The sequence below is a fragment of the Aptenodytes forsteri genome, unplaced genomic scaffold (genome assembly GCF_000699145.1).
Source record: "Aptenodytes forsteri isolate BGI_AS27 unplaced genomic scaffold, ASM69914v1 Scaffold237, whole genome shotgun sequence".
Classification (NCBI taxonomy): Eukaryota; Metazoa; Chordata; class Aves; order Sphenisciformes; family Spheniscidae; genus Aptenodytes; species Aptenodytes forsteri.
This window is the reverse complement of record NW_008794451.1, coordinates 2,777,255-2,789,423: the sequence shown is the minus strand read 5'-3', so window position 1 is coordinate 2,789,423 and position 12,169 is coordinate 2,777,255. Positions and strand designations below refer to the sequence as shown.

The following is a 12,169-nucleotide window of genomic DNA, read 5'->3' as shown; positions in this document are numbered from 1 at the left end:
GGGCGGCAAAAGTGGCTCCGTGGTGAGGGTGCCGGCGTCGAGGCCGCGTTGTCGAGTCCTGCCCGCAGCAAAATCCAGTTGAAAAGGACAGCGTTTCCCAGCAGTGGGGTGCAGGGGTGAAGCTGGGCTGGAGAGCCAGTGGAGAACCAGGGTGAGTGTGGTTGGCGCAAAATTATTGTCAGAATTGTTTTTCCTTTAGCTTTCTGACTGTACGGAACACGATGAATGAGAGTATGAAGAGAGTTGGGCCTGTCTGTCCTCAGACTTACAAATAGGGCGTATAACTAGTTGCTGAATGGTTTCTAGCTTACTGAAGTCACTCTCAGCCACCAAAAGCAAGTTTCTAAGCAATTCTCTTGATTATGCTTACAGTTTAGAGGTTTTAATATTTTTCGGATTCCAACATTTTCCACTGTTAAAGGAAGAAAGTACACTAATTTCTATATTTCTACATTTGTATATTTGATTTCTAGGAAATAAGCATTCAGCTACTCTGAAGAATGAAGATGCTGCTCAAAGGTATAATTTCTAACTAACAGTATGGCATTCATGTTGTTTTGCCTCACTTTGAAATCGCATTCTCTGCCTCGCGTGTTTTGCTTTCTCAGAGTACCATGACTAACTTCAAGAGATCGCCAGCACCAACATCATGCAGGCTTGTTTGGAGTGATGCTATGTAACTTCTAACAGCATGCACATATATGCATTGTATAGTATGCCAAAAGTTTATTAATCTAACCTCCACAGTTGCATTTCTTTAGTCTGTAGTGCTTGCTTTTTGCCATCTTAACTTCTTTGCATACCTGCCATTTTTCTTTATTCACTTTAAAAAACAAACTTGAGAGGAAAAAACACCTTCTGCCACGGACAACTACCTAAATATTCATTTGACTCTGACTTCCAGGTGAATAGCATAGACCTCTATTGGATAAGACAGCAGAATGACTGTACATTGACAGCCTCTGTGGGAAGCACTGCCAAATGGAGATCGGAGACACCTAGATGGTTGCTCTCTAGGTATTTGCTGACAATAGAATAGTGGCAAGACTCAGGAACACTCGGGAAATCTACTGTAGTGGAATTTGTTTGATTTATTTCTTCCTTTACTTTGTACCCTCACACTCAGTCTTGTTCCAGTCCTTTTTTCTTCCCGCTCTTCATGTCTCATCCAGCACCCATTCTCCTGGCAACACTCCATAAATTGTTTGTCCCGGGCTCTTTGTCCAGGCAGTTCTGGGTTTCCCTCTCTTGCAAGAAGAGTCGGGTAACCTTGTATGGAAGTATTGCAATGCAATAGGAGTCAATACTTTTCCTGACCAGGGTGGAAATAAAGCAAACCAAGGTTGGAAACTCCTTTGTGGTTATTACAGAATTACTAGTCCAGTTACTTGTTGCTTTGTTTGGCCAACATGGTGTGATGCAGAAAAATGTAAGCTACTGTATTTCAGAAGAAAGATAAAGATATGATTGGAGAATTGTTTATGGATATCTGCCCTCTGTGTCATTCGGTGTCTGTTCTGTTACAGGAAAGCAGCTCTGGAGGCTGCTATGAGAAAGAAGATTGAATTTGAGAAAAAAGCATTGCGTATTGTTGAACAACTCCTGGAAGAGAACATTACTGAAGAGTTCCTTCTGAATTCTGTAGGTGTTTATACTATTTTGTATCTTAGTGTTCAACTTTTTTTTTTTTTTTTTGAGTTCTTGGAACAATTTGCTGCAGTTTAAAGCAGACAAATCATTTAGTCCCTCTCTCGTCAGCTCTGATGATGATTGCCTTATTTTCAAGGGTTCTGCAATGAAAACATGGCCTAGTTTTGCAGGACTGCATACATTTATGAATCCTCACTTTATTACCACAGCCTTTGTTTATGCCTCTGTGGTTCTAGACTGATAGGTGAAGTATGAAAATTTAGGTCCACATCACATCATCTGTGAATTTAGACAAGGTCTCTACAATGCCCCACAGTTTATCTGGCAGCACAGTTTTGCTGGAACGGTATGATGATTACTCCTGTTAAGGTTGTAAATAGGCTGATAAATAGGTGTACAAAACATGTAAATAGAGGAAAATTATGAAAATAGGTGCAAATAGAGGCACAATTATGAGGCTTTTCTGTATGTAAAAAGAAGTGCCCATGTCTGTCTTCTTCCCCTATTTACCCTTTTACCATTTTTATTGTGTAGGTTCTAAACGTTGTTTATTAAACTTACTAGATAACTGTTACAAAATTAAAAATATTTATTTGTTTATGAGATGTTTTGAGTATGAAAAATGACAGGTTTTCCAGTATCTGTTGTTGAACTATTTTCTTGTCATTTTAGGGAAAATTTATCACTCCATCTCACTATAAAGACATTGTTGATGAACGGTCTATCATCAAACTATGTGGTTATCCTCTATGTCAAAATAAACTGGAAAATGTAAGTTGCTTTTTGTTAATGCTGTTATCATAAGAATCTCTTCACAATTTTTATTCTTTTGCATTTTTTCTTTAATTTTAAACTTACAATATTCAACATAGATTAAAATACTGTCAAGTAATGGGCCAGGCATCCTATCATTCCATTTCAGTATAATCCTTCTGAAGTAAAAGGTAAAATTTGATCAGTTGACAACCATTAGTGTATGACAGAATCAGTTAGCATCTACTTTGACAGTAATAAAGATGAATGAGGTATGGCTTCATGGTCTTCCTTTGTGCATGCAGAAATTTTCTGATCTTGTTCCTTCTTCAGTGTAACCACATATCTCTGTGAGAAAGATTGAAGTGAAAAAAATAATACAATGCAGGGGTATCACTGTGAATGCATTTACATCTGCTCTAAAAATGTACGTTACCTGTGCCAAAATCATAGTCACGCTTATTTAAGTGTGGTATGTCAGAGCTGAACTCAGAGTTCGTTTAGATAACCTGTGATGTGATACCAGTTGTGGTATACCTGATTAACTGAAAAAAATCTACTCAAGTACAAAAAATTTTACTGTTTTGGACTTCATATGTCCCCACTGAAATTCACTTGGAAACTATATTATATTTTATGTAAGTTCCTCTCTGGGTTTGTCTGGGTAGTGGTGGGGGTCTGACAGTACAGTCTCACGTGCATATAAATAGCTATAGATTAAAGAAGGACCTGTCTGTAATTGCCCAACACTTACACATGAGTAAAGTTTCTGCCATGGCAGCTCCACTGTTTTATGTTCAGCGCTGGCTTTCTTGTAGATCTGAAGTTGTCTTCTACTGATAGTGAGATGTAAATGATTAAAGATAAATTGTCGTTCTTACATCTGAGAAGGTACAATATCAAAAGAACTGAGAGAAAAGGTGGTTGTAGTATGCAATTCAGTTAAAATGGAACATATTACACATATTAAAATATGTGAATTAAGAATGAAGTTTTCTGTAAAGTCATGATGGAAGTAACAGTCTTGCTGATGAAAGCATATTGTTTTAGGTGCCAAAACAGAAGTACAGAATTTCAACAAAAACGAACAGAGTTTATGATATCACTGAAAGAAAGGTATGGTAACAAGTCTATTTCTAAAATATATTTAATATTGTCTCAACATCAGAAATGCATTTTGTAACAGCATTCATCTAGTAGCTTGATTCAGAGCCAATATGTTTGGTTCTTATGAAAATTTCATGAACTGTTAGAATATGAAGTTTTTTGTGCACTTCAGTTTCTAGATGCTCTCTTTGGAAAGACAAAAAACAATTTATTTTCTTTTCTAAATTTAAACACAACATGGAACGTTTTACTTGGATAGCAGTTTGAACGTGGTACAGCTGATCTGTTAAGGACATTTGTGGAGAAGTGTTCTCTATATTGGTATAGCCAATGAGCTTTAGTAGGGTCAGAGCGCACATCCTTTTCATTCACTGAAGTTTGCAGTAGTGTAATACAGGTTACATCTTATGCATTCCTTAGTGTGACTACCTTCAGGGTTCTTTTTTGAGGACTTTTCAACATTAAACCTATCTCTTCACAAAGTCTGTTTCTTTCTTTAAGCATATTCATGCATGTGGTTGAGTAAAAGTCGTCTTTGCCTACTCACAGAATACGCAATCACCTACAGGTGCTTGTACACTAAATTGCAGGGTAAATGTTTCTAGTACCAGAAGAAATTTCTTCAGTGTCACTAGCATACATTCCTTTCCTCTGGTTACAACTCTGGGATACACAAAATTCTGGGAATTGCTTTCTCAATCTACTAAGCAAGACTCCAAGAAGAAGTGGGATGTTTTGTCTTGTTCCCTGATGCAAGTGTGCAAGTTAATTTTTCAAAGATACTGCAAAATTTTAGGTGTGGTTCTGAGTAATGCAAAATATCCAAGTTCTGTTGCCAACCAAAATTTTCATTGTTAAACACCTGAATTTTATTGCATGTCTTTATGACCATCTTGTTGGGTTAGGGATTGCTCTTAGAACAGTTTTGGGTTTTTTTTAAATTATTGTTATGTAGAATCCAACACTGGTTTGCTTCTCAGTATGTAATAAAAGTGCAAAAAGCAGAAAAGTGGGGAAAAAAGAAGAAACTTCAAGTGGCTTGTGGGGAATGGGATAGACCTATTTGATAGGTTTGGTTTCTCAGGTGAATCAAAAACCTGGTCATAGGTGTAAAAAGAAATGTGAATTGGTACTTAAATTTTACAGGCATAAAGCAACAATGACTTTTGTACCTTTCTATGAGTATTAAAGTTGTCTTTAGTCATATTTTCTTGCTTTCTCTCTCTTTTCCAGTGCTTTTGCAGCAACTTCTGCTATAGAGCATCTAAATATTTTGAAGCTCAAATTTCCAAAAGTCCGGTATGGATGCGAGAAGAAGAAAAGTAAGTATAATCTTATACATTCGTTGCTCCTTTTGAGAATATTATTTTCTCTATCCAAGCTGCAATGCTAATTAATTAGCTGCAATGCATCAAAATGATTAGGCTGAAGCAGAGGTAACTGATGTTAACATGTTAGCTTCGGGCGGTGTTTGTTTTAAAAGTGTTGTTGCCATATTGATCACAATAATTGACGTGACTCAGTACTACGCATGACTACTCAGTAGACATGACCATGTTAGTTTAGAGGGCAGACTAGTCATAAATAATAGTCAACTCCAATTAACTTTAAAATGTACTTACTAGGATTGGATTTTTACAAACCATGTAATGTACAGGATGAATTCATCTTATCCTGTTAAGAGATTTTCTAATTTTAGCACAGCACTTGGCATTGGTCTTAAGGTTAGACTATGAATGCTTGCACCTGAAAGCAGACTATAACATGAAGAGGTTCTTTATCCTGGCTAAACCCCTAATTTCAGATTGCCCATTTCCTGCTGCTACTGCAATACACATTTTGGAACAGTGTGATGCAGTCCATGTTCCTCGCTTAGGAAACATAGGCTTGCAAATAATGAATTGAGCCAATGGGTGTCACTGTTTAACAATAAATACTTGCCTAGAGAATGTTCAGCTGAATTTATTCAGCTTTCGTTCTCCAAGACACTGCTTTTCATAGTCTCCTGGTTTTCAACAAAAGAAACTAGCTGAAATTATATGTGTGAGCTTGGTTTCACAGTTCAGATCAGTCATATGAAATACCTGATCAACGAGAGGAGAGGTTTAGAGCAGCCTGATCTGATCTGAGGGATTCTAGTAGGTAAAACTAGTCCCTTCATTAGGTGTTTAAGTAAGCTTGCCAGTATTTTTTGTGCTCTTGTTTAGCTGTCTTTAAAGAAAGTATTTCTAAAATCTCCCTTTATTCTTAAGATTGAAAGTGTATAGTTCTGATATGCCTGACGCAGTTAATTGTTTATGCTGTGTGGCGGTGGGGAGGCGGTATTTTCAAAAAACAAACAAAACCCCAGGTAGTTCATGGCTAGGTATGTCTGTTTGCACACCACATACATGTGCGCACACTGATAAACATTTACACATTAGGATATCTGAAATCCTTTTGACAGAAAAGACTACAACCTCCACTTAAAACTCTGAAGAAGAGTTAATAATTTAAATCATTGTATGTTATCACCTTTCGTTTCCAAACTCAATTCATTCATATGAGTGGTGCAGCTTTCATCTTTTCAAACTTGTGGCGTTTGTTCTCTACTGTCTGAGAGGTGTTAGTGCATTGACTTGTGTTTAGTGCATGCTTAAAAGGTTTTCTTTCATTCATAGGACAGGTGGGTGAGGATTTCAACATTTAGTGTTGGATAAAATGAATAGCATGGTGATGCTGCCTCATAACTGAATTGAAGCAGATTAACTGCAAGTAGAGCTTTGGAAAGAAACCTGTCAGAATTTGTTTAGTTATGGTTCTTAGAGTTTCTGGAAACCTTTGAACTCCACTTTCTTAAAGCAGTATAACTTGATGGCCTAATTCTTAACAAAGCAAAATTTTAAATAAGTAAAGATATCCTGAATATTCATTTTTTCTGCATTAATTTGAAGCATTTTCCTATAAATGGCCCAGGATTGTTTATAGGGACTTTGTGACCTGTGAGGATCTTGGCATGTTTACTTTGTTGAAGAGGAGACCAAAGGGTGATCTGAAAGCAGTCTACAACTACTTGAAAAAAAGTTACAAAGATTACAGAGCCATACTATTCTTGGTTGATGGTGGAAAACTTAGCAAGAGGTGATGGCCACAAATTATCGCATGGATGGTTCAGGTTGGACATTGCACTAAGGTTCTGGTGGAGTGAAACAGGATAGTCAGCAATGTTTGAAACCTCCATCTTTGGAGGTTTTCAAGATTTAAACTTCATGAATTTGTGGCTGACCTAATCTAATGCTGGTGACAATTGCATTACAAGCAGGAGGTCAGACTAGAGATCTCCAGAGGTCCTTTCTGACTAACGTATGTGTGACTTGCTGATTCTGTTAAATGCTGTTCGACGTAACAGCATCATGCTGCAGGCTCTGTGGACATGTATGTATAAACCTGCTCTCACTAACCCTGCCTTGAACAGAGGGTGTTGAACTAGAAGATCCTCAGACGTCCCTTCCAACCTCAACTATGTATTTTATGTATTAATGTGTATTTCAAGAGCATTGCTTTAGCAGGAAAATCTTAATTCTCTATCTTCTTTTTGCAGACCACCAGACATAGAGCTGCTGAAGGAGGGACAGAGGTACACTGAACAATAATTTTTTTTGTTATATGCACTTATAGTTAGAAATATTAGCATCATATCAGGTGAAAGGGGAATCTTTGATTTCCTGTGTTATAGACAAGACCTTAATAGAACCTACACAAAGGATTATTTGTCTTGTTTAGTTTTTTCCATTGTGATTCTAAAACAGCATATTTGATCTGTATGATGTAGTGTACAGCTGCTCTTGGCCTGTATGTCTTAATTGAGCCTGTTGAAATCTGAGACAAATACACTGTTTGTACTTTGCATATTTTATACCATCTATTCTTTATAAAGAAAATGGTACCAATTACATGTGATGAAAGCTTCTGTACCTCTTAATCTAAAACATCTGTATCAGCTAAAATGAAATCATGCTATTCTGTCATCTCTCTGTACCTTGCTGTGTAATGTGACTTTTTGTTTGTTTTCTTTTGCAATACATAGCCATTAGGTGGCAAACTTATATATGCTAAAAACAGCTCTGCTGTCCCCCCGATTTCAGGGTATTATATTCATACGTATGTTAAGATGCCTATCTTCATTTTAAAATTGAACTATTCATCATGCTAAGTCTGACATTACTCTGTTGTCTTTAATAAAATCTTGTTTACTATTCTTTTCTAACTTCCAATAAGCAACTGAGAATTCCCTTTTCTAAACTTGTCATCTTGATTGCAGAACATTACAACTCCTTGAGTTCGAGAAGACTTTTAGAAGAGCAGCCACGATTCTTAAAGCAAAAAAGTACACTTCTATTATAAGGGAAAAATGCTTTAGTTCTTTCTTAGACAAGAATGAAAAGTTATTACAGGTAACACCCATTTCTTATTTCACTGATAGCTTGCCTTTTCTCTTGCAGTGGACAGTCTGGAGAAGAGGTGAAACTATGCGATGAAGTAATTAAAGCGTCTGACATTGAAAATCCGAGGATATCTTCAAATCCACATGAATCTGCTTCTCACGACACAGCCAGTGACAGCAGTAGTGATACTGAACAAGAATTTGTTTCTTCTGTCCTACCAGGAAGTCAGTCAAGTTCAGCCAATTTTGCACAGCAATTGCACAGAAACAGCATCCTCAAAAAGAAGCATGCTCAGAAAGTCTATTCCAGCCCTAAAACTGAAGACTCAGATGTGGTAGAAGCCACTGAACGACTATCTAATTGTAAATTAGGTGCTAAGGAAGAAATGTATGCTTGCTCTGTTCATAATAAAATAACTGCAACGCCTTCAAAAAATACTACTTTAGGAAAATCAAGTGCTTCAGAAAACTATGAAAACACCTGTAGTGGTTCACAGATAGTTTTTCTAGGTGTGAGCAAAAGAGGGGCAGAACATCTTAAAAGAACACTAGCTAACTCAAAAGAACATAAAAAAACTGAACTGAGGGATCCAGTTAATTCCAAAGGCAGTTTATTAGAAGTGCTTAAGCAAACACTTATGGAATGGAGAACTGAGGAAACTTTAAAATTTCTCTATGGCCCAAACTACACTTCTTCATGCTCATCAGAATGCATATCATCTGCCAACCAGGAGAATGAAGAACTTGATGAGGATGACTTAGATGCAGCTGATGATCTTAACACTGTTGCTGTAGGGGAGTCTGAAAACAGTTTGAACTATTCTTTACCTTTCACAAGCCTAGGTGGAATAGTTAAGCCTGTGCCTAGTTATGAAAAGTTAAAAGAAGAAACAGAGTTCCTAGAACTCCGAGTAAAAGAGTTCTATAAAGGAAAGTGCATCTTGGCTGAAGAGGCGGTGACACATGCACAAGCAGAGGAACATCTAAGCAAAGACAAAGTAAGTGTCCAGTGGAATAGTGTCGAGGCTGTATAAAGGCTGCCTTCAAAGAATTATTACAAGCTCTTTGTTTCTGTCATCCTAAGTGGATATGGCCAAGGTAACATCAAGCTATTAATGTAAAATAGTAAAAGGAAGGTTGGATAGATTCACAACAATCCCATAAGGTTGAGGAATCATATTTTAGGTTGGTAAGAATGAGTTTGTATGACTGTTTGGGACACGTTCAATTCTGATAATTCTTTCAGTTTGTGAAGCATGAAGGTAAGGAAGGTTTACTTAGATGAAACAATCTGTCGTAAGACGGAGTAGACTTTGGGTGAGGGGGGAACATGTTTGGGGTTTTTTTCCTCGCCCTTTGATTGATTAAATAAAATTCTTATTTAATGATTTTTTGCCCTTTATTCATGACAGGGTATACTTGAGATTGGATTTCTTTCTTCTCTTGAGTAAGGCTAGATCTCTGGCATTACTTATTGTTAAAGTTCTCTGAGTTGGAACCTGCTGATTTGTTTGCGTATGTTGTTGCAATCTAGACAATTTGGAAAAAGACCTCAGGAGGATTTGCAGACCGCAAGCAATAGAGTGGTCTGAGGTTTTACCCCTTCCAGGTCAGACAAACCAGCTGACAGCAGCCGGGTGTTCTTGTCACTACTGTAAAAACAGTATGCTGACTAGGCTAGGTAGGTTGTACAGTTTGTACTGGTGTGTGAAATCGCTTTTGCTTTTAAAGTTCAAGTGTGATATTAGCATCAGAGGGTATAATTTTCATAATGCTGCTTCTTGTAAAACAAAGCTATTACATTGCTTCTTGGAAAAAGTTTAGTCTGACTTCAGTTTTGCAGGAATTTACCATTAGTTGAAATAAAGTATCTAGCATAGGGAAGGGGAAAAGTAGGTTAGCTGCACACTGTATGTTGGGTCAGATTAAGCAACCTTCTGTCCATTAAGAAATTACTGGTTGGTTTTTTTTTTCTATTCAGAGATAAGAGTTTTCTTATGTTTAAACATTTATTGATAAGCTGTGACTATTTTGATGCATTGACTTTAATTAAATACTAGGTTATAGCTGTTAAAGTTTTTTTTCTAATACAGGGTGATCAACAGGAAGATCTCACCTTCCCACTTGTTGATTCAAATGCACAAATGCAGATTAGAAAGCGAATCGTCCTTGAAAAACTGAAAAAAGCGTAAGTATCCTTTACTCTGGTAAATATCAAGCTGAAGTTGGTGCTGATTCATCATTTTAAGAAACAAACACACTGTGCAAGGACGTTCTGGCTTTTCCTAGGTGGCCTTAGTCATAACTTAAACCCGTTATTGCCCTAAAGAACTTACTTATTTCTGAGACAATCATCTGCGGTACAGTTGCAGATGTCAGTTTGCACAGCCTGCTGAGGTAGATGTCAGAATCTCACTATGAAGGTGTTCTCTAGAAGAAACCTGTCCTTTCCTACAAGCATTGGAGCTTGTAGTTGACAGCATTCCAGGCTGGCATGACAGCATGTTCCCACTCTTCAGTAGCTGGCAGAAGTCAATGCAATTGTGCCATTACACTGAAAAATTCTGTGTTTTTTGGATCTAAATGTTGGTATAACACAAGGAGCTTAAAATGAGAATATGCGCTTCAAAAAAAAAAAATTTCCACAGCAAGCCCTTTATTTATCATCCTCCTTGCCCTCAGTTATCCGGAAATAATCTAAACTGTTTAGATTCTTGTAAGTGTTTAAAAGCGGATTCTGATGGACATATATGAAATATTTAAATAGCTGTATGTATCAACTGCTCAAGTCTAAACTGAAAAACTTGAAGTTGATTGGGAGGAGTGCAAATATTTGTCCTGTACATTAAGCATACTGTTACTGGTAAACAAATCTGCACAGAAGGAAGTGGTGTTTTCAAACCTCTTAATATTTTAAGCAAAGATCTTGCTGAAAGAGTTTCTAGTCCATGTTTGGACGGCTGGTATCAGTATGCCTCTAGCTGCAACCATTAAAGGCCCTCAGGGTTGAAGCTTAAAACTTTCCAAACACCAGACCTTTTTCACATACATAAAAGGGCTTTGGAGACCCAGAAAAGAGATTAAGGTATCTCTGCTGTAGCTGTTAAAATTATTAAATTGTCAAAGTTGAGAGGACCTTGAAAATACTCCCGTTGTCAAGGCAATGCAGATAAATGAGTATTTGAAAGCCACGATTGTGGTGTTTTTGTTAAGGGTATTTTGCTTTTCTATGGTAGTAGTTTGTGTTAGCTAGCCAAACTAGATTTTGCAGAAGCCTTTTTTTAACTAAAAAACCCCACAACGAAAACTCCCCCCAAAAACCCAAAAAAACTCCGTTCTGTTTCTCTCTACCTGCAACAAGTGTGGACAGGCCACAAACACAGAATCAAACCATGCTGCAAAAAAGGTGGCTATAAGTGTAAGTGTCTTTCTGTAAGTGTCAATGTGACATAGATTCCAAGGACTACTAGTGTATGGTAAAGCAGTTTCTCTGCCCTTCAATTTTTCCACAAGTTTGTCAGTCATTTTCAGGTTCTAGCAAAATTTCTGTTGAACTTAAGTCTCGTACTCCATGAATAGAGGATAAGAAAGACAGAATGTTTTTTTTCTTAGTTTCTTCGAAGGTGTTATTCTTGACGTGTAGATGAGGCGCTTAGGGACATGGTTTAGTGGGCATGGTGGTGTTGGGTTGACGGTTGGACTCGATGATCTTAGAGGTCTTTTCCAACCTCAATGATTCTATGATTCTATGACTATCCCCTTCTTTAGTTGGTCTTTTTAAATTTTACGAGGTGATGCAATAGTCCTGTCACACTCAAGTGAGAGAGAGAATTTTCATTGTGATAAAGCAATGATTTCTTGGTGTGTTCAGATGAAGTCAATGGGAATATGAATATGCCCAGCATCATGAGAGTCCTGTGCTCAGTTTTTGTAAAACATGCAGTGATGTAAAGGAGAATAGAAATCTTGATTCTTCCAGCAATATTGATGCACCATGCACATATATGCATATAAATGTGAATAACTGGATGGATGTTCAAATGCAAGAGGATATTAACTATTAAACAAGTAAATAGAGGCAAAAGTTTCACCCTAAATGTGAAAAACAATGCATGTTATTTCCAGCATTTGGGGATACTGACAACTAGTTAAACCATATGTGTGGTTTGTTGTCTGCTGTATCAATTTTTACGCACAGTCAAGTAGGGAGGTAATCTGTTTTTTTCTTTCTTTTGA

General features: G+C 37.2%; 1 protein-coding gene across 1 annotated transcript in view; it reads left to right on the top strand.

Moving 5' to 3' along the window:
• The first annotated feature begins 221 nt into the window (after positions 1-221).
• The window catches only part of RPAP2 (RNA polymerase II associated protein 2), a 45,721-nt gene continuing 33,773 nt past the window's right edge, over positions 222-12,169 (top strand). Inside the window, exons 1-9 of the mRNA XM_009290491.2 lie at positions 222-231; positions 474-519; positions 1,527-1,641; positions 2,323-2,421; positions 3,454-3,519; positions 4,744-4,832; positions 7,091-7,126; positions 7,992-8,931; positions 10,027-10,121. Coding sequence (XP_009288766.1) covers positions 222-231; positions 474-519; positions 1,527-1,641; positions 2,323-2,421; positions 3,454-3,519; positions 4,744-4,832; positions 7,091-7,126; positions 7,992-8,931; positions 10,027-10,121 — 1,496 coding nt within the window. The remainder of the gene's footprint in view (positions 232-473; positions 520-1,526; positions 1,642-2,322; positions 2,422-3,453; positions 3,520-4,743; positions 4,833-7,090; positions 7,127-7,991; positions 8,932-10,026; positions 10,122-12,169) is intronic.